This window comes from Trachypithecus francoisi, unplaced genomic scaffold (genome assembly GCF_009764315.1).
Source record: "Trachypithecus francoisi isolate TF-2019V2 unplaced genomic scaffold, Tfra_2.0 Lachesis_group14, whole genome shotgun sequence".
Taxonomy (NCBI): domain Eukaryota; kingdom Metazoa; phylum Chordata; class Mammalia; order Primates; family Cercopithecidae; genus Trachypithecus; species Trachypithecus francoisi.
In genome coordinates, this window is record NW_022681459.1 from 59382497 (window position 1) to 59402873 (window position 20377).

The window sequence follows — 20377 nt, forward strand, 5'->3', positions numbered from 1 at the left end:
CAGGAGGCTGAGGCAGGAGGAACGCTTGAGCCTGGGAGGTTGAGGCTAAAGTGAGCTGTAATCAGGCTCCTGCATTCCAGCCTGGGCAAGAGTGAGACCCTGCTTTAAAAAAAAAAAAAAAAAAAAGCATTTATTGAGCACTTACTATGTGCTAGGCTCTGTGCTAGGCTCCGGGGATGTAGGGGACTTCAAACCACACAGGGCCTTGCCCACAGTCCACTGAGATGGGGTGGGAGTGGGGGAAGCACGCAGGAGGCCTTCAGCTACGTGGGACAAAGACCACTCCACAGTGGGACAATGGGGTGGGGAGCGGAGGTGCAGCCGGGGAGGAGGCTCTGGGCGGGCTGTGCTGAGACCGCAGCATTTGACCTGGGACGTGAGCAATCAGAACGGCCCAGCCAGAGGCAGCTGGGAACAGTGCTGCCCTGGGAATTGCAAGTTCAAAGGCCTGGAGAAAGGCCGTGCTGAGCAACTGCAGGCCCAGGCCCAGTCCAGGCCAGACAGGGCCGGCCCCTGCAGGCTCGGAGGCCGGGGGAAGATTCCGCTTCTTATTCTCGCTCCCATTCGGGGGGCGCCATCTTGCTTCCTTTATGGCGGCGAACGAGGCCCAGAGAGGCCACCGTCCCGCATGGGGCCGCACAGCGGCGGGAGAGCTCCGAGCATAAAGGGGCGTATCCCCACTTCCCCGTCTCCAGTGCCCGGCAGAAGCGGGCGGAGCGACCCCGTCCCCGCCCCCGCGCCCGCCCCGCGCGCCCGCCTGGCCCCTCGGCCCCGCCCCTCCTCCGGGGTGACGCGGGCTGGGGCGCGACGGTCTCGGCGGCGGCTGCAGAGCGAGCGCAGCGCAGGGCCACCATGGGGGCCCAGCTGAGCACGGTAGGCGGGGAGGGGTCGCCGGGGCCGCGGGGCGTCGCGAGGGACAAGGACCCATTGGCGAGGGGGCGGGCTGGCCTGCGGGAGGGGGCGCAGGACCCGGGCCGAACCGGGCCGCACCTCACCCGGCCGCACCCACTCCGCCCGCCCAGCCCGCCGCGCCCCACCCCACCGCACCCTAGCCCTGCCCGGGCGAGCAACGTGGTGACGGTGACTCACGCCCTGGCCGTCTGTAGCGGGGAACCAGCCCTCCTGCCCGGGGTGCGCGGCAGAGCCAAGCAACGGGGAGCACCCGAGCCCTGCCCTGGCCGCCGTGGGGCCTTGGCTGCTGGAGGGACCCGTGGTTGTGAGTGTGTGTGCGGCTGAGTGTGAGTATGTGAGCGAGCGTGCGAATGACTGTGGCTTGAGAGTGAGTGTGTGAGTGTGACGGTGGGTGTGAAGGGCGGGCATGGAAACGTGTGATGTGTGTGTGTCGGGAGTATGTGAATGGGCGATGTGACTGTGACTGAACGTGTGTGTGCGCGATGTCACTGAGTCAGAGGGTTTTGCACGTTTTTTTTTTTTTTTGAGACAGAGTCTGGCTCTGCCGCCCAGGCTGGAGTGCTGTGGCCGGATCTCAGCTCACTGCAAGCTCCGCCTCCCGGGTTTACACCATTCTCCTGCCTCAGCCTCCCGAGTAGCTGGGACTACAGGCGCCCGCCACCTCGCCCGGCTAGATTTTTGTATTTTTTTAGTAGAGACGGGGTTTCACCGTGTTAGCCAGGATGGTCTCGATCTCCTGACCTCGTGATCCGCCCGTCTCGGCCTCCCAAAGTGCTGGGATTACAGGCTTGAGCCACCGCGCCCGGCCGGTTTTGCACGTTTTAGCAACAAGGAACAGAATCCCGCTGATGCTGGGGCGTCCTCCCGGTGCGCAGTGGGCCAGGCTCCCAGCGAGGCCAGGCTCCCACTGACTCTGCAAGCTGTGCTGGGGACCTCACTCTTGGTGGTATCAGCGCTGTTTGCCCCATTTCACAGATGGGGAAATGCAAGCTAGTCTTGGCCACCGTCCCACAGCGCCGCCGCCCGAGGGAGCCTGCTCCATGGGGTTTCAAAGTCCACTCTGCTGCTGTCACTTCTGGGCTGCCCTAGAACCACCTTCCCTTCCCCCCAAGCCACCTCCTCTCTCCAGTTTCTCAAAAGTTGATCATGGTGGGGCTGGAGGCTTGAGTCTGTGTGGACACGTGGAGGCTGCAGCTGCAGAGGGCAGCTCCTCCGTCAACTGTGACCCGCTGTGTGTGGGGAGGCAGACACAGAAGGAATCATCAGCCCAGCACCCCTCCACCTCCACCTCCACACCTGGCATCTGCCACTTGGAGGGCACCTGGGCCCTCCCTCTGGCGCTGGAGACTCCTCCTTGGGGAATCAGGCAACAGGCCTCTTGGCTTGGGCTGTTGCTCAGGAAAATGTGGCTCAACCCAGAACTTGGGAATGTTCAGACCCCAGGGTGAACCTGTGGGCATCACCCCAGCCTTCATGCAACACTCTCCCCATTTTTCCCCAGAAAGCACCTGCCTCCTTTATTGTTGAAATGTCCTCCCTGTGTCTCCAAAGCTTCCCCTGGTCTCCACTCAACCCTTCCCTGCTGTTTTTGGTGGTGCTCCTTACCTTCCAGCTGGTAGTTGGATTTATGGCCACTTTCCCAGCACCTGGCTGCTGTACACATTTCTTTTTTCTTTTTTGAGACAGAGTCTCTCACCCAGACCGTAGTGTAGTGGCGTGATCATAGCTCACTGCAGCCTCAACCTCTTGGGCACAAGTGATCCTTCTACCTCAGCATTCTGAGTACAGGCACGCGCAAACACGCCCGGCTGATTTTTTTTTTTTTTTTTTGAGACGGAGTCTCTCTCTGTCACCCAGGTTGGAGTGCAGTGGCATGATCTCAGCTCACTGCAACCTCCACTTCCTGGGCTCAGGCAGTTCTCCTGCCTCAGCCTCCCAAGTAGCTGGGATTATAGGCACTCGCCATCACACCTAGCTATTTTTTGTACTTTTTGTAGACACAGGGCTTTGCCATCTTGGCCAAGCTGGTCCTGAACTCCTGACCTCAGATGATCCACCTGCCTCAGCCTTCCAAAGTGCTGGGATTACAGGAATGAGCCACTGTGCCTGGCCTAATTTTTTGTATTTTTAATGGAGACAACGTCTTGCTATAGCTGGTCACAAACTTCTGAGCTCAAGTGATCCTCCCGTCCCAGTTCCTCAAAGTGCTGGGATTACAGATGTGAGCTGCCGTGCCTGGCCTCATTCTACTTATTTCTGTTGAATGACTGAGTAGTCCCCTGTGAGGAGCAGAGCCCTCTCTGGGAGTCGGGAGACCTTCATCAACCCCCCGAGCCCCATCTCCCCACGGGTGGGTGGGGATTACCCTTTGTGGGTGCTGCTGGGATCCCCGCTTGGCCCAGAATGTCTCCAGCACGTTCTGAGCCAGGCCTCCTGGCTTAAGGGCTCCCCACAGTCTGCAGGAGGCTGGCTGGGGACCTGGTGCACTAGGTGTCTTATCTAGGACGTGCAGGCCCGGTAGGAGGCCTCTCCCAACATTTTGGGGGATCCAGGCCAGGGGTTGGCCCTGGAGTCTGCCAGCCACACTGGGAGAACGTTGGAGCTTGGCCTGCCATTCTGAACTGTGTTTCCCCTGCTTCCCAGCCCGGCTATGAGTGCTCAGCGACCCTGACAGGCTGACAGGTAGAGTCTGCCCGGCTTTCCTACTGTCCCTGGCAGCCCCATGCTTAGTCGGTGGCCCAGATCCCAGCGCTGTGTCCACCTGCTCCTCCTCCTGAGTTCCCTTCCCCCACAGTTCCCAGGCAAGCCAGAGCCCCCCACTGCAGAACTTCCTCCACTCCCTCCCACTTCCTCCCTGTTAGAACAGTACCAGGAGGGAGGTGCCGCTCAGATTCTGATGGGACCGCTGGCGGGCAGGCGGGGGACAGGTAAGCAAGTAACCTGACTGGCTTGTCCAAGCTCCAGGGCAGAGAACTGGCACCTGGGGACGACCGGGCCTGTCAGGTAGGGGGCCCTGGCAGCTCTCTCTGCCCATCCCAAACCTGGTCTGGGCAGAGTGGAGGCTAGGGTCCCCATAGGGAATTCTAGGGGTGGGCAGCTGAGCAGGGCATTCTATGCGTGGGGAGTAGAGCTACGCAACCCCTCAGCTATGATGTATTAGCTGGGGGCTCCCTGGGACTCTGGCACCCTGTGTCCCTCTTCCCCTCTGTGTTATTAGAGACAAGGAGAGGCGGGTGGTGGGTTCTCTGGTGGGGCAGAGCATGGCCTGTGGGCATTAGGTCAGGGGCTGGGAGGCAGCTGTCCCCTGGGCCTGCAGGTGGCTGGGGTGAGGTGGTATGTGTGTGAGAGTGTGTGAGTGTGTGTGTAAGTGTGCATGCAGCACAACTGAGGAGGCACAGGGGTGGGACCTTCGCCTCAGCCATCTGCCTCCTGTTTACTTGGCCCACTGCGGGTGGGGGTGGGGGTGGTGCTGTGGGTGGGAACGGGGCAGAGCCTGTTCCAATCAGTGCTGGTGGGGATAGAGTGTACTCCACCGTGTGAGTCTGGTAGGGCCTCTAGCTTTCTGGAGGTAAAACCTTTGCCCCTCCGCTGCTCCTGGCTGTGGTGCACCCTCTCTGCCGATGTCTGTCTCCCACTTCGGCTTAAACTCAGGTGGGGCCTCCTGGCCTGTGTCCCCCGCATTGGGCATGGGACCTGCCACCTGAGTGCCCACTGGGGTTTGTGGACTAAATGACTGACAGATGGTGATGGTCTGCCCGTGGCTGCCTCCCCAGATAAGAACTTTTACCTATAAAAAGCCCACCCCTTCTCTTTAGTGCCCAGAAGGTTTCGCCTGGCTCAAGTCTGTCCCCTGAGGCTTGGTTTCCTCACCTGAAGTGGGAGGAGTCATGAACAGGCCTGAGGACTGAATGAGGTGGCGGGAGCAAAGGCTGCCCCCTCCGGCTCCGGACAGTCCCCGCTGTTGGGAGCGGACACTGGAAGGAAGGCCCCTGACTCTCATCCGCCGCCCACGGCGAGCCCGGCTTTCTGAGCAGTGCCTGACTCCCAGCTCAGCCCTGGGAGCTGCGTGTATCCTCTCTGGGTGTGGAACAGGCGTGGGAACAGCCTGGAGCCAGATCCTAAGCCCACCTCTGATGCCTGTGCTCTTGGGGGACAAGCGGGCTTTTCTGACACACAGGACAGGCTGTGCCCCACCCTTACCCAGGAGTCTGGGCTCTTGTCCTGGTTCTGGAAACTTCTAGGCAAAATGAAAAGACTGGGAGGGTGGGAGCCTGTTGTCCCCTCACTCATTCATTCCACAAATATTTGTTGAGTGCTTTCTGCGTGGAGTATTGGGGATACAGTGGTGACGACAGACACAGATCCCGGGAGCTGCTCCAGGGCCACCTCTGGATACTTGTGGGGAGCCGGCATCTGGGGTTGGACGAGGGTCTGTGCAACGGCCAAAGCCAGCATTTAGGGCCTTGCCATCGGGGCCACTGACACGTGGGTATCTTTTTCTTGGCCTGGCGCCCACCCAGACCCACATCCATGGGTTTAGGGTTAGGACAAGTGAGGGAAGTGGGAAAGCAACAGAAAATCAGAAACCAACACCCAGGCTCCACCCTGGGCCTCCTTGAGCTACATTTGTGCCCTCACTGTCACACATTTGTCCCTCATTGTCACATGGGGAACATGGTTGTTCCCACCTTGCATCACTGTGGGAGGGCCAGGGAGGAAATGGGGGAAGGTGCCTCGGCAGCCCCTGAAGCCAGCTGCCCGCAGAGGGGCCTTAAGCTGGGCTGTGCGCTGACACAGCTGTGCTGGAAAAACAGCTCTAGGGAGCAGCAAGCACAACTCCAACTCCTAATGTCATTCAGGTTCATTGCCAGGGCCCCCAACAATGGTGATTTCCTGGGAAGGTAACTTCCGCCAACTTTTTCCCTAGACGCTATTCCCCGTGGGTGTGGTTTCTGTGACTGAGGGAGAGGTCCATAGCAGAGGAATCATCGGAATTGTCCTCACCCCAGGGAGTTTCCAGAGGGGACCAGGGGCTGTGAAAAGTCTGCCAAGGGCCTGGTTAGCTAGGGAAGGGCTCATCAGGGAAGATTTTGATGTTTGAGCTGGGCTCTGAGAGACGAATAGGAGTTTGCTGGTTGGATGCCCGCAGAGGAAGGACATTTGGGGCAGAGACGAGAGCTTATGCAAACGCCTGAAGCAAGATGGGCTTAATGTTGAGAGAGCAGAGAGCTGGGAGGTGAGTCCAGAGTTGGGGCCATAGAGAGAGTGCCTTCAGGTAGGCAGTGGGGAGCTATGGTGGGTATTTGAGGAGAGGGTGGAGCCGCCTGTTGGTTTGGGCCCCCGGGGCTGGGGGCAGGTGCTCAGGCCTCACTGTGGGAGGCAGGATATCAGATTTGGGCTGTGAGCTCTGTGACTGGAGCAGAGAGAGGGCGCCTGTTTTGGGTGGTGACTCAGGAAGAGCAGCACTTTGGGCTGGACATTGGGAGTCCAGTCCCGGCCCACCCCGCAGGACTGCATGACCTTGGCAGGTCACCTCATCTATCTGAGGGACAGATAACAGTGTCATGTGGTGAGCGGTGCTTGGAGGGCTGGCTTGGGTCTACTCGGGGAAGGTCACTCCCCTTTCCTGGCCTCGGTTTCCTCACGTGCTGGGATGATCACCACACCCGCAGCCTAGGGTTGAGGTGGGGACTATCCCAGGAAACCCGTGGCCCCTACTCGGAACAGCGCCAGCTCAGGGGCGCTGACCGCTGGGTGCCTCCTTCCTCCCCACCCTCCCCATCCTCCAGGTAGGGCCCGGGGAGGTGAAGCGACTCTCCTGCCTTCCTAAGCTGGGACTCACATCCTGGTCTCTCCGACCCAAGTCCACAGCTGCCAACTGGGGCCTTGAAGGATGCGTGAAGCACCTGGGCCATGCTGGTTAAATGGGTGGTGCCAGAGACCCCAGCTGGCGGCCCTGGGCATGGGTGAGGGGTGGGCATCCACAGCCCTTCCTTTTTTTTTTTTTTTTTTTTTTTTTTTTTTTTTTTGAGACGGAGTCTCGCTCTGCCGCCCGGGCTGGAGTGCAGTGGCCGGATCTCAGATCACTGCAAGCTCCGCCTCCCGGGCTCACGCCATTCTCCTGCCTCAGCCTCCCGAGTAGCTGGGACTATAGGCGCCCACCACCTCGCCCGGCTAGTTTTTTTTGTATTTTTTAGTAGAGACGGGGTTTCACTGTGTTAGCCACGATGGTCTCGATCTCCTGACCTCGTGATCCGCCCGTCTCAGCCTCCCAAAGTGCTGGGATTACAGGCTTGAGCCACCGCGCCCGGCCACAGCCCTTCCTTTAGACCCATGGGTCAAATACCAAGGGCCCCATGGAGCCAGGCCTCAGCTGCACCCGTCATGGAGGCCCTGCCTGGGAGAGAGGCGTTTTGTTTTAAGCCCAACAAAGGGCCTGTAACTGTAGCCGGGCAGCTTGGAGCTGCTGGGCTGGTTTGGGGGTGGGGGCCAGGCCTGGTATGAGGTTGTAGCACCCTGCCCTTCCTTCACTTGGCTATTCCACCTCTCAGTTCGTAGTGGCCCCATGAGGGTGGCAGGAAAAGCTCCTGTGTGTGAGCTGGCACTTCCCAAGTTATAGACTCCTACGCTCATCTCATCTCACATCTCTTCAAGGAGATAGGCCAGGCAGTGACCCGTGCCTTCTAGTGAAGGACACGCGGCTCCGCCAGAGCACCCTCCTCAAATTGTTGCAGAGTAGGGACTCCTGGTAGGGTTTCCAGAAGGGGAGGGGCAATGGGGCTAGGCTTTGAGAGGTTAGTAGTGTCTTACCTGGCCTTGCATAGAGCGGAGGCACTTGTCTGTGTTCTGCAGGATACACTACCTCAAGGGGCCCATAGCAGATCCCACAAAGGAAGTAGACAGGCCTGCACGCACGCAAGGAACTTGTTTCCGAGCTTCCTAGCAGTCAAGGTGAAAAGGGAACTAGTAGGGTCATGATAAGAAGAGAACACACGTGCACATTTGCTGAGAGAACTACAGTCAGGGAGGTATATGGGGAGGCTCTATAAACAAGCTGTGAAACAGCTTTCTTGAGAGCCAGTGTTTTGTATGAACTTTGACTTCTCAGCCTCTCTAGTTGAACTACCAGTATGGGCTTCACACACTTTTTATTTTGAAATAATTTCAAAGTTACTGGCCGGGCGCGGTGGCTCACGCCTGTAATCCCAGCACTTTGGAAGGCTGAGGTGGGTGGATCACGAGGTCAGGAGATTGAGACCATCCTGGCTAACACAGTGAAACCCCGTCTCTACTAAAAACTACAAAAAACGTACGGGCGTGGTGGCGGGTGCCTGTAGTCCCAGCTACTCGGGAGGCTGAGGCAGGAGAATGGCGTGAACCCAGGAGGCAGAGCTTGCAGTGAGCCGAGATCGCACCACTGCACTGCAGCCTGGGCAACAGAGCGAGACTCCATCTCAAAAAAAAAAAAAAAGAAATAATTTCAAAGTTACTATAAAAGAGCATTTATGGGCTGGACGCGGTGGCTTATACCTGCAATCCTAGCACTTGGAAGGCCGAGGCTGGCCCATTGCTTGAGCTCAGAAGTTTGAGATTAGCCTGGGCAACATGGTGAAACTGCGTCTCTGCAAAAAAAAATTACCAAGGCCTGGTGGTACGTGCCTGTAGCCCCAGTTACTTCGGGGACTGAGGTGGGAGGATTGCTTGGGTACAAGAGGTCAGGGCTACAGTGGGCTGAGATCATGCCTCTGCACTCCAGCCTGGTGATAAAGTGAAACCCTGTCTCAAAAAAAAAAAAAAAAAAAAAAGAGCTTTTAGGTACTCTTCACCCAGATGTACCTAATGTTATTATTTGCTACATCTGCGTTATTTCTCTCTGTACAGTGTATATCTAATGTATATTAAATATATTAGATACTATATGTGTGCATATACATACAGTGGACCCTTGAAAATGGCATGGGGGTTAGGGGCTGACCTGTATAGTTGACAGTCCATGTATAGGCCGGGTGCGGTGGCTCATGCCTATAATCCCAGCACTGTGGGAGGCCGAGGCAGGCAGATCACCTGACATCAGAAGTTCGAGACCAGCCTGGCCAACATGGTGAAACCCCATCTCTACTAATGATACAAAAATTAACCAGGTGTGGTGGTGGGCGCCTGTAATCCCAGCCACTTGGGAGGCTGAGGCAGGAGAATCGCTTGAGCCCGGAAGGCAGAGATTGCAGTGAGCCAAGATCACGCCACTGCACTCCAGCCTGGGCCAGACCTGTCTTTAAAAAAAAAAAAAAAAGAAAATCCATGTATAACTTCTGGTTCACCCAAAACTTTCCTAATAGTATACTATTGACTAGAAGCCTTACCAATAGCATATTTGTATATTTTATGTGTTGTATACTATATTTTTACAGTAAAGTAAGCTAGAGAAAACTGTTATTTTAAAAATCATAAGGGGCTGGGCGTGGTGGCTCACACCTGTAATCCCAGCACTTTGGGAGGCCAAGACAGGAGGATCATGAGGTCAGGAGTTCAAGACCAGCCTGGCCAACATGGTGAAACCCCATCTCTACTACAAATACAAAAATTAGCTGGGTGTGGTGGCATGTGCCTGTAATCCCAGCTACTCGGGAGGCTGAGACAGGAGAATTGCTTCAACTCAGGAGGTGGAGGTTACAGTGAGCTGAGACCATGCCACTGTACTCCATCCTGGGTGACAGAGCAAGACTCCGTCTCAAAAAATAAAGAAAGAGAAAATAAATCATAAGGAAGAGAAAACATATTTACTATTCATTAAGAGGAAATGGATCATCATAAAGGTCTTCATCCTTGTTCTCATGTTGAGAAGGCTGAGGAGGAGGGAGGGGGTGGTCTTGCTGTCTCAGGTGACAGAGGGGGAAGAAGATCCTTGTATAAGTGAACCACACATCGTGGCCAGGCACAGTGGCTGATGCCTGTAATCCCAGCACTTTGGGAGGCAGAGGTGGGCAGATCACAAGGTCAGGAGTTTGAGACCAGCCTGGCCAACATGGTGAAACCCTGTCTCTACTAAAAATACAAAAATTAGGGCCGGGAGCGGTGGCTCAAGCCTGTAATCCCAGCACTTTGGGAGGCCGAGACGGGCGGATCACGAGGTCGGGAGATCGAGACCATCCTGGCTAACACGGTGAAAGCCCATCTCTACTAAAAATACAAAAACTAGCCGGGCGACGTGGCGGGCGCCTGTAGTCCCAGCTACTCGGGAGGCTGAGGCAGGAGAATGGCGTGAACCCGGGAGGCGGAGCTTGCAGTGAGCTGAGATCCGGCCACTGCACTCCAGTCCAGGCGACAGAGCGAGACTCCGCCTCCAAAAAAAAAAAAAAAAAAAAATACAAAAATTAGCCAGACGTGGTGGCGTGCACCTGTAATCCCAGCTACTCAGGAGGCTGAGGCAGGGAAATCACTTGAACCTGGGAGGGGGAGGTCGCAGTGAGATCACACCACTGCACTCCAGCCTGGGTGACAGAGTGAGACTCCATCTCAAAATAAATAAATGAATGAATGAATGAATGAATGAATGAACCACACAGGGTCCTTCTGGGGGGGTGACCTTCAGCTGACCGTTTGGGATGATGGACTTTGCATCCCAGAACCTTGGCTCAATTTGTCCATAACCTTGGTGAGAAGACCCCAGCACTGGTGAAGGCCGCTGTGACTTATTCGAAGCCTTGATTGGCCACATTTTGGTACTATGCCATGGTTGAGCTGGTTCCTCTCACCCCTGCTGAGATTCTTGGAGCGATTCAGAGCCTGAAAAAAATAGTCAGTAGTGCTCAGCCTGGTAGCTTCAAACAGTTCACGGTTAAGGAAGCTGTGCAGAATGGTTTGCTGGCCACTGAGGTGTTGATGTGGTTTTATGTCGGAGAGATCGTAGGCAAGCGTGGCATCATTGGCTAGAATGTTTGAAGACCAATCTTTAACATCTGATTATATTTGATTTATTATTTGAGTGTTGTTGGACCAGGTGTGATCAGACTGCTATCTGAATAAAATAAGATTTGTCAAAAATTCCAAAAAAAAAGTGAACCAAGCAGTTCCAAGCTATGTTCAAGGGTCATCTGTGTCTATCTTTTGAACCATTTGAGAGTAAGTTTGCCCCTTTGCCCCTAAATATTTCGGTGTGTATCTCCTAAGAACAAGGACATTCTTTTGCATAACCACAGAATAATTACAGGAAAGTAACATTGTTACAACACTATTATCTAATCCACAAGCCTTATTCATTTTTTTTTTTTTTTTTTTGAGATGGAGTCTTGGCTCTTGTCATCCAGGCTGGAGTCCAGTGGCATGATCTTGGCTCACTGCAACCTCCGCCTCCTGGGTTCAAGCAGTTGTCCTGCCTCAGCCCCCAAAGTAGCTGGGATTACAGGCACCCGCCACCATGTACGGCTAATTTTTGTAGTTTTAGTAGAGATGGGGTTTCATCATGTTGGCCAGGCTGGCCAAATTTCATCAATTGTCTCAGTATTGGCCTTTATAACAATTCTTTCTTGGGCCAGTGCTACTCTAAAACCACATGCCGGAGTTCGTCCTGTCTCTTTGGCTTCTGTACTAGTTTACCAGGGCTGCCATAACAAATTTTCTGCAAACCAGGCAGCTGAAGACAACAGAACCTTATTCTCTTACAGTTCTGGAGGCCAGAAGTCTGAGATCCAGGTGTCAGCAGGGCAGGGCTGTGCTCTCTCTCACGTTTAGGAGAGGATCCTTCAGCTCCTGGAGTCTGTCAGCAGTTTTTGGTTTTTAATTTTTTGGGGTTTTTTTTTTTTTTTGAGAGGGAGTCTTGCTCTGTTGCTCAGGCTGAAGTGAAGTGGCGTGATCTCAGCTCACTGCAACCTCCACCTTCCGGGTTCAAGTGATTCTCATGCCTCAGCCTCCCAAGTAGCTGGGATTGCAGACGCCTACCACCACACCCAGCTAATTTTTGTATTTTTGGTAGAGACACGGTTTTCCATGTTGGCCAGGCTGGTCTCCAACTCCTGACCTCGGGTGATCTACCCGCCTCGGCCTCCCAAAGTGCTGGGATTATAGGCATGAGCCACTGTGCCCGGCCCCCCACTTTGTGTGTGTGTGTGTGTGTGACAGAGTCTCGCTCTATCGCCCAGGCTGGAGTGCAGTGGCACGATCTCAGCTCACTGCAACCTCCGCCTCCTGGGTTCAGGCGATTCTCCTGCTCCAGCCACCCAAGTAGCTGGGGTAGCCCACCACCACACCCAGCTAATTTTTGTATTTTTGGTAGAGATGGGGTTTCACCATGTTGGCCAGGCTGGTCTCGAACTTCTGACCTCAAGTGATCTGCCTGCCTTGGCCTCCTAAAGTGCTGGGATTACAAGTGTGAGCTACCGTGCCTGGCCTTTTTTTTTTTTTTTAAGATGGACTTTCTCTCTTGTTGCCCAAGTGGTAGTGCAATGGCGCAATCTCAGCTCACTGCAACCTCCATCTCCTGGGTTCAAGCATTTCTCCTGCCTCAGTTTCCCAAGTAGCTGGGATTACAGGCATGCGCCACCACACCCAGCTAATTTTTTGTATTTTTAGTAGAAACTGGATTTCACAATGTTGGCCAGGCTGATCTCGAACTCCTGACTCCAGGTGATCCACCTGCCTCAGCCTCCCAAAGTGCTGGGATTACAAGTGTGAGCCACCACGCCCAGCCTCTTTTTTTTTTCGATATGGAGTCTTGCTCTGTCTCCCAGGCTGGAGTGTGGTGGTACAATCTTGGCTCACTGCAACCTCCTCCTCCCAGATTCAAGTGATTTTCCTGCCTCAGCCTCCTGAGTAGCTGGGATTACAGGTGTGTGCCCAGCCAGGGATTTGGGTTTCCTAACCAACTTTTAGGGTTTTTTTTTTTTTTTTTTGGAATAGAGACAGAGGTTTGCTATGTTGTGCAGGCTGGTCTCGAAATCCTGGACTCAAGCAATCTTCCTGCCTCTACCATCTGAGTAGCTGGGACCACGAGCGTGTGACACCGCAACCAGCTAACTTTTTTTTTTTTTGAGATGAAGTCTCGCTCTTGTTGCCCAGGCTGGAGTGCAATGGCATGATCTTGGCTCATTGCAACCTCCACCTCCCAGGTTCAAGCGATTCTCCTGCCCCACCCTCCCAAGTAGCTGGGATTATAGGCACACGCCACCTCGCCCGGCTACTTTTTGTATTTTTAGTAGAGACGGGATTTCGCCATGTTGGCCAGGCTGGTCTTGAACCCCTGACCTCAGGTGATCCACCCGCCTCGGCCTCCCAAAGTGCTGGGATTACAGGCGTGAGCTACTGCGCCCGGCCTACACCCAGCTAACTTTTTATATTTTTTCTAGAGACAGAGTTTCACCTTGTTGCCCAGGCTGGTCTCAAACTCCTGGACTCAAAACTGTTCCCCTGCCTCCGCCTCCCAGAGTGTTGGGATTACAGGCGTGAGCCACTATGCCTGGCCCCCTTTTAGGGCCTTCGTGAGGCTGAGATGTCGGGGGCAGGGGCTGGAAAGGAACAGCCCCTCAGGGCTGTATGGCGTGGTCCGCCTGAGCCTGAGGTATCCCAGCGTGGTATAAGCGATGAGCGGACTCTGGGTCAGCTCCGACCTGCCAGCTGGGTGACTGGGTGAGTTGCTTTGCCTTTGCGGGTTGTTTCCTCATCTGCGAAATGGTGGCGGTGACAGTGCCTACCGCGTGGGGTTACTGCGAGGGCCGTGCCTGTGTGGTGCTCGATGTGGCCCTGGGATCCCTGAGGCTGTTGACCTTGGTGATCTGAGTAGTAGAGTCGCAGCTCTGGGGGCCTTGCAGATCACCTGGTCCACTCCGGTTGAGAGGGGAAGGGACTTTGTTGGGGTCACACAGCCAGTGACCTTCCCAGTGCCTGGCTCAGTGTTTCGCTTCCCTTACACCTGATGGCAAAACCCCAGGGCTCAGGGGCATTCATGGATGTCATTTGGGGGAAGTGGCTCAGTTCACCCAGCTTCACTGACTTGTTCTAGTGTGCTCTGTGGGAGAGCAAAGAGGAGAGCATCAATCTCAATGGCCCCAAGGGACCGGATTTAAAGGTGCCATAGAGCCATTTGGTCAGTGTAGGCCTTTCAGATAGATTCTGAGTTGGGGTTATTACTTGTCTGGTTGTCTAAATCAAGCTAGAACTTGACATCACTTAATAAGACCAGGGAAGTTGCCGGGCGTGGTGGCTCATGCCTGTAATCCCAGCACTTTGGGAGGCCGAGGCAGGTGGATCACAAGGTCAGGAGTTCAAGACCAGCCTGGCCAATGTGGTGAAACCCTGTCTCTGCTAAAAATACAAAAATCAGCCAGGCATGATGGTGGGTGCCTGTAATCCCAGCTACTCGGGAGGCTGAGGCAGAGAATTGCTTGAACCCAGGAGGCAGAGGTTGCAGTGAGCCGAGATCGGGCCACTGCACTCCAGCCTGGGTGGGGTGACAGAGTAAGACTCTGTCTCAAAAAAAAGACCGGGGAAGTTGACTAAAGGAAGGAAGAGAAGGAGGGAGCACAAATATATTATGCTCAAGATTAATTTTGCTCTGAGCTTCCTAGTCGCCAAAGTGAAAAAGGATATGTGCTTAGAGACACAGCACTTTTTGGTCCTGGCTCCTCGAGGAAATGGAGCTTTTTCTCATGGTACTGAGCATAGAAGCCTGGATAATGCTCAGTGACAGGTGTAATGAGCAACAGGTGTAATGCTCAGTCTGGTCTTTATAGCTTCTCCTAGTGGGCACCAAAATTGATGATGCTGTCTGGATGAGGGTGGTGGGGAGAGGGTGCTCCCGGCAGAGGGGACAGCATGAGCAGAGGCCTGGGAGTGTGGACGAGCCGGTGTGTTTAGGGAAAGGCAGGCTCCTGTGCTGACCCCGCGGGTCCCTGTCGTTTCAGTTGGGCCATGTAGTGCTCTCCCCCGTCTGGTTCCTGTACAGTCTGCTCATGAAGCTATTCCAGCGCTCCACGCCAGCCATCACCCTCGAGAGTCCGGACATCAAGTACTCGCTGCGGCTCATCGACCGGGAGGTGAGTGCCGGCCGCTGCCGCTGCCTTGTCAGCATCACAGCATTGCCCAGGCACCTACAGGCATCTACTCTGTGCTCAGGGCATGTCTTGCTCTGAAGTAGATACTGTTGTCCGCCCATTCTACCGGTGGAGAAAGCGAGGTGATGTCCTTTGCTAAGGCCACCAGGAAGTGGCCTAGGGCTTTAAACCCTGGTCTCTCTGTCCACAGAGCCCATTCTCTGAACCACACTCACTGCCTCATGGACGGTCAGAGTGGAAGGAACCCCTCAGAACTTTTAGGTCCATTTATGGAGTAGGAGTGCAGGGGGTGAGAGATTTGAAGATAAGGTCTCTTCCCTCCTCCCCCTCCCCCAGCCTCATTCCCCACAGCCTGGTACTTCTGGACCTGGACACCTTTCACATCTGTGCAGATTCCCTGGGTGCTCTGAGCTGTGTGGGCTCCCTCTGCCCTGTTTGCTTCTTACTTTCTTGCATTAGTTAGTTCATACTTTTTTTTTGAGACAGAGTCTTGCTCTGTGTCCCAGGCTGGAGTACAGTGGTGCAATCTCGGCTGACCGCAACCTCTGCCTCCCCAGGCTCAAGTGATTCTCCTACCTCAGCCCCCTGAGTAGCTGCAATTACAGGCATGAGCCACCGTGCCCAGCCTAATTTTTGTATTTTTTGTAGAGGTGGGGTTTTGTCCTGTTGCCCAGGCTGGTCTCAAACTCCTGGGCTCTAGTGATCCCCGCCCCTCCACCTCCCAAAGTGTTGGGATTACAGGCATGAGCCATGGTTCCTGACCTGACTCATTTTTTTCAAAGCACTGATTATTATTTAAAACCATCCTCTCCCTCTTTTGCCTTGCTGCTCAGTAAAGGCTTCTTCCTTCGGTCGCTTGCCCTCTTCGGAGCCCCTCCCTTGCTCTATTTCTGGCCACCCCCAGCAGGCACAGGAGGGGTGTGGCAGGGAAAACTGAGTCACAGCAGAGAATGTCATCTGCCAGGGCCCAGGTCTCCACCCTGGGCTTGTGCCTGGTGCATCTGACTCAGGCTTCACAGGAATCTCAGGCTTCCATGGCACGGAGCTGGCCACTTCCTGGAATTTTGGAACAAGTGTCTGTAATTGTCCCAGGAGCTCACAGAGATGTTGACATTCAGAAGCAAAAAAAAAAAAGCAAAATGAAAAGTAAATTACCAGCCAGGCATGGTGACTCACGCCTGTAATCCCAGCACTTTGGGAGGCTGAGGCCGGTGGATCACCTGAGGTCGGGAGTTTGAGACCAGCTTGGCCAACATGGTGAAACCCCATCTCTACTAACAATACGAAAATTAGGCCAGGCACGGTGGCTCACACCTGTAATCCCAGCACTTTGGGAGGCCGAGGTGGGCGGATCACAAGGTCAGGAGATCGAGACCATCTTGGCTAACACAGTGAAACCCTGTCTCTACTAAAAATACAAAAAATTAGCTGGGCGAGGCGGCGGGTTCCTGTAGTCCCAGCTGCTGGGGAAGCTGAGGCAGGAGAATGGTGTGAACCCGGGAGGCGGAGCTTGCAGTGAGCCGAGATGGCACCATTGCACTCCAGCCTGGGTGAGAGAGCGAGACTCTGTCTCGAAATAAACAAATAAATAAATAAATAAATTAGCCGGGTGCGGTGGCGGGCACCTGTAATCCCAGCTGCTCTAGAGGCTGAGGCAGGAGAATGGCGTGAACCCGGGAGGTGGAGCTTGCCATGAGCCGAGATTGCGCCACTGCACTGCAGCCTGGGCTACAGAGCAAGACTCCATCTCAAAAAAATAAATAAATACGAAAATTAGCCAGGCGTGGTGGCAGGTGCCTGTAATCCCAGCTGCTCGGGAGGCTGAGGCAGGAGAATCGCTTGAAGCGGGAGGCAGAGATTGCAGTGAGCTGAGATCACACCGTTGCACTCCAGTCTGGGTGATAAGAGCGAAACTCTGTTTCAAAAAAAATAAAAAATACAAAACAAAAAAAAGTAAATCACCACCTTCCAGATGAGACCACACTTACCCTTGGGATATGAATTTTTTTTTTTTTCCAAGATGGAGTCTTGCTCTGTCACCTAGGCTGGAGTGCAGTGGTGCAATCTCGGCTCACTGCAAACTCCACCTCCCGGGTTCACGCCATTCTCCTGCCTCAGCCTCCCAAGTAGCTGGTACTACAGGTGCCCGCCACCATGCCCGGCTAATTTTTTGTATTTTTAGTAGAGACGGGGTTTCACCATGTTAGCCAGGATGGTCTCGATCTCCTGACCTCGTGATCCGCCCGCCTCAGCCTCCCGAAGTGCTGAGATTACAGGTGTGAGCCACCGCGCCCGGCTGTTTGTTTTTGAGATGGAGTTTTGCTCTCGTTGCCCAGGCTGTGGTGCAATGGCGTGATGTCAGCTCACTGCAACCTCTGCCTCCTAGGTTCAAGCGATTCTCCTGTCTCAGCCTCCCAAGTAGCTGGGATTACAGGTGCCCACCACCACACCCTGCTAATTTTTTTTTGTATTTTTAGTAGAATTGGGGTTTCACCATGCTGGCCAGGCCGGTCTTGAACTCCTGACCTCAGGTGATCCACCCGACTTGGCCTCTCAAAGTGCTGGAATTACGGGCGTGAGCCACCGCACCCGGCCCTGTGGTATGTTTTATACTTATGTAAGCAGGCACACATGTTTTTTTCTTATCCAAATGAAATCGTAACATTTTGAAACCTGTTAACATTCTTTTCCCTTGTTATTGGTGGTTTTTTTTGTGTTTGTGGTTTTTTTTTTTTTTTTTTGAGACGGAGTCTTGCTCTGTCGCCCGGGCTGGAGTGCAGTGGCCGGATCTCAGCTCACTGCAAGCTCCGCCTCCCGGGTTTACGCCATTCTCCTGCCTCAGCCTCCGGAGTAGCTGGGACTACAGGTGCCCGCCACCTCGCCCAGCTAGTTTTTTTGTATTTTTAGTAGAGACGGGGTTTCATCGGGTTAGCCAGGATGGTCTCGATCTCCTGACCTCGTGATCCGCCCGTCTCGGCCTCCCAAAGTGCTGGGATTACAGGCTTGAGCCACCGCGCCCGGCCGTGTTTGTGTTTTCTTAGAACAAGATCTCGCTCTGTCACCCAGACTGCTTACTGCAACCTCACACTCTTGGGCACAAACCTTCTAAGTAGCTGGGACCATGTGCATGCACCATTATGCCTGGCTCTGTTACTGTTGTTCCTTTTTTTTTTTTTTTTTTTTGAGGCGGAGTCTCGCTCTGTCGCCCAGACTGGAGTGCAGTGGCGCAATCTCGGCTCACTGCAAGCTCCGCCTCCGGGTTCACGCCATTCTCCTGCCTCAGCCTCCCGAGTAGCTGGGACTACAGGCGCCCGCCACCTCGCCCGGCTAGTTTTTTTTTTGTATTTTTAGTAGAGACGGGGTTTCACCATGTTAGCCAGGATGGTCTCGATCTCCTGACCTCGTGATCCGCCCGTCTCGGCCTCCCAAAGTGCTGGGATTACAGGCTTGAGCCACCGCGCCCGGCCTTTTTTTTTTTTTTTTTAAGACGGAGTTTCACTCTTGTTGCCCACGCTGGAGTGCAATGGCACAATCTCGACTCACCGCAACCTCAGCCTCCCAGGTTCAAGTGATTCTCAGGCCTCAGCCTCCCAGGTGGCTGGGATTATAAGCATGGACCACTGCCTAATTTTGTATTTTTAGTAGAGACGGGGTTTCTCCATGTTGGTCAGGCTGGTCTCGAACTTTGACCTCAGGTGATCCGCCCGCCTCAGCCTCCCAAAGTGCTGGGATTACAGGCTTGAGCCACCGCGCCCGGCCTATTGTTTCTTAATTTCAGAAATAATGTATTATTTATATGTGCTCACCATAAAAACTCTGTGAAGGATGACCTCCATCCCTACCCCATTGCCACATCCCCAGGGCCCCATGCAGATGGCCCAGGTCACAGCTCAGCGTGAGCCTGCCAGACCCTCTGTGGGTATTTTGTTCGTACAGGGGGTGTGTGGAGGTGCAGGTGTGCACACGCAGTTTCTTGTTTTGATAACCTGGTTTTTTAGCCAGCCATACAACACGGATCCTTTTAGTATTTCATCATAGGGATGTTACACAAGAGAACATGTGGCAGATGTCCTGGGATTGCAGCTTTGCCCCCGCGTTGTGCCCGCGGTGGCTTTGCGGGGTCCGCAGCAGGCCTGCTCTGGGTGCTCTGTGCTTTGCCCACCTGGCTGCCCTACTAGAGGTTGTGGCCAGCACCATAATTATTCGTCGCTTGTCCTCATTTCTATTCCTTTTTTTTTTTTTTGAGGCGGAGTCTCGCTCTGTCGCCCAGGCTGGAGTGCAGTGGCCGGATCTCGGCTCACTGCAAGCCCCGCCTCCCGGGTTTACGCCATTCTCCTGCCTCAGCCTCCCGAGTAGCTGGGACTACAGGCGCCCGCCATCTCGCCCGGCTAGTTTTTTGTATTTTTAGTAGAGACGGGGTTTCACCGTGTTAGCCAGGAGGGTCTCGATCTCCTGACCTCGCGATCCGCCCGTCTCGGCCTCCCAAAGTGCTGGGATTACAGGCTTGAGCCACCGCGCCCGGCCTCCTTTTTTTTTTTTTTTGAGATTGAGTTTCACTCTTGTTGCCCAGGCTGGAGTGCAATGGCGCAATCTCGGCTCACTGCGACCTCTGCCTCCTGGATTCAAGTGATTCTTGATTCAAGTGCCTCAGCCTCCTGAGTAGCTGGGATGACAGGCATGCACTACCACGCCCAGCTAATTTTGTAGTTTTAGTAGACATGGGGTTTCTCCATGTTGTTCAGGCTGGTCTCGAACTCCTGACCTCAGGTGAGGTCTCCCAAAGTGCTGGGATTACAGGCCACCGTGCCCAGCCATCTCATTTCTATTCTTCCTCCAAATGTTTTCTGGCGCATGGGTTTCTGACCTTGACTGTTGGGACCAATTGATAATCCTGGAATTCACTTCCAGAAGGCCTTGGGGCTCTGTTTGCCCATAGTGCAGAGGCGTCTGGTAGAGGCACCTTTGAGGCCTGGGCTGCCGGGCAGAGGTTGGTGGGCCACCTGCACACCTGATCCTGTTGAGTAGTGTCTGCACCGTCTTTCCTGCGATTTGCCTCTGCTCACACGTGCAGGGACGGGTCTCTCCTTGAGGCAGCTGCTGTGCACTGGAACACTGCTGAGGTCAGAGGGTTCTTGTACTGAGCCTAGGTGGGCATCTGTGATGTCCTGCCCCGTTGGAGAGGTCTGTTGTTCCCCCACTAAGTGATGACACCGTCCACGTGTGGACTTTGCCACGTTTGGATGTAAGCGCCTCTGTAGCACCCACCTTCCGCATGGCCCCTTCACACTCCCTCTCCTGGCCATGCTGGGTACTGGGGACCCCACAGGGAGTGCACCCTCAGGGCGCTGGGTTTGGTTCCAGCTCCGACTGGAACTGGTTATGTGATTGGCCCTGGCCGCAGCATAAGACCCACTTAACAAGAC

General features: G+C 54.6%; 2 protein-coding genes across 4 annotated transcripts in view; both read left to right on the forward strand.

The window, feature by feature from the left end:
* The first annotated feature begins 617 nt into the window (after positions 1 to 617).
* The window catches only part of LOC117096375 (NADH-cytochrome b5 reductase 3), a 33550-nt gene continuing 13790 nt past the window's right edge, over positions 618 to 20377 (forward strand). For 2 of the 3 annotated variants that reach the window (XM_033233736.1, XM_033233737.1), the window contains exons 1-2: positions 618 to 873; positions 14805 to 14936. In XM_033233736.1, the coding sequence (XP_033089627.1) occupies positions 853 to 873; positions 14805 to 14936 (153 nt within the window). In that variant the 5' untranslated portion in view covers positions 618 to 852. Of the gene's footprint in view, positions 874 to 3414; positions 3595 to 14804; positions 14937 to 20377 lie in introns of those variants that run through there. The other variant, XM_033233738.1, reaches the window with a different exon arrangement.
* On the forward strand, positions 10519 to 11258 carry ATP5MGL (ATP synthase membrane subunit g like; the record flags this gene model as incomplete). The annotated part of the gene is given in 1 exon segment (XM_033233739.1): positions 10519 to 11258. A coding segment is annotated over 1 exon segment (324 nt), but the record flags the coding sequence as incomplete, so codon positions are not given.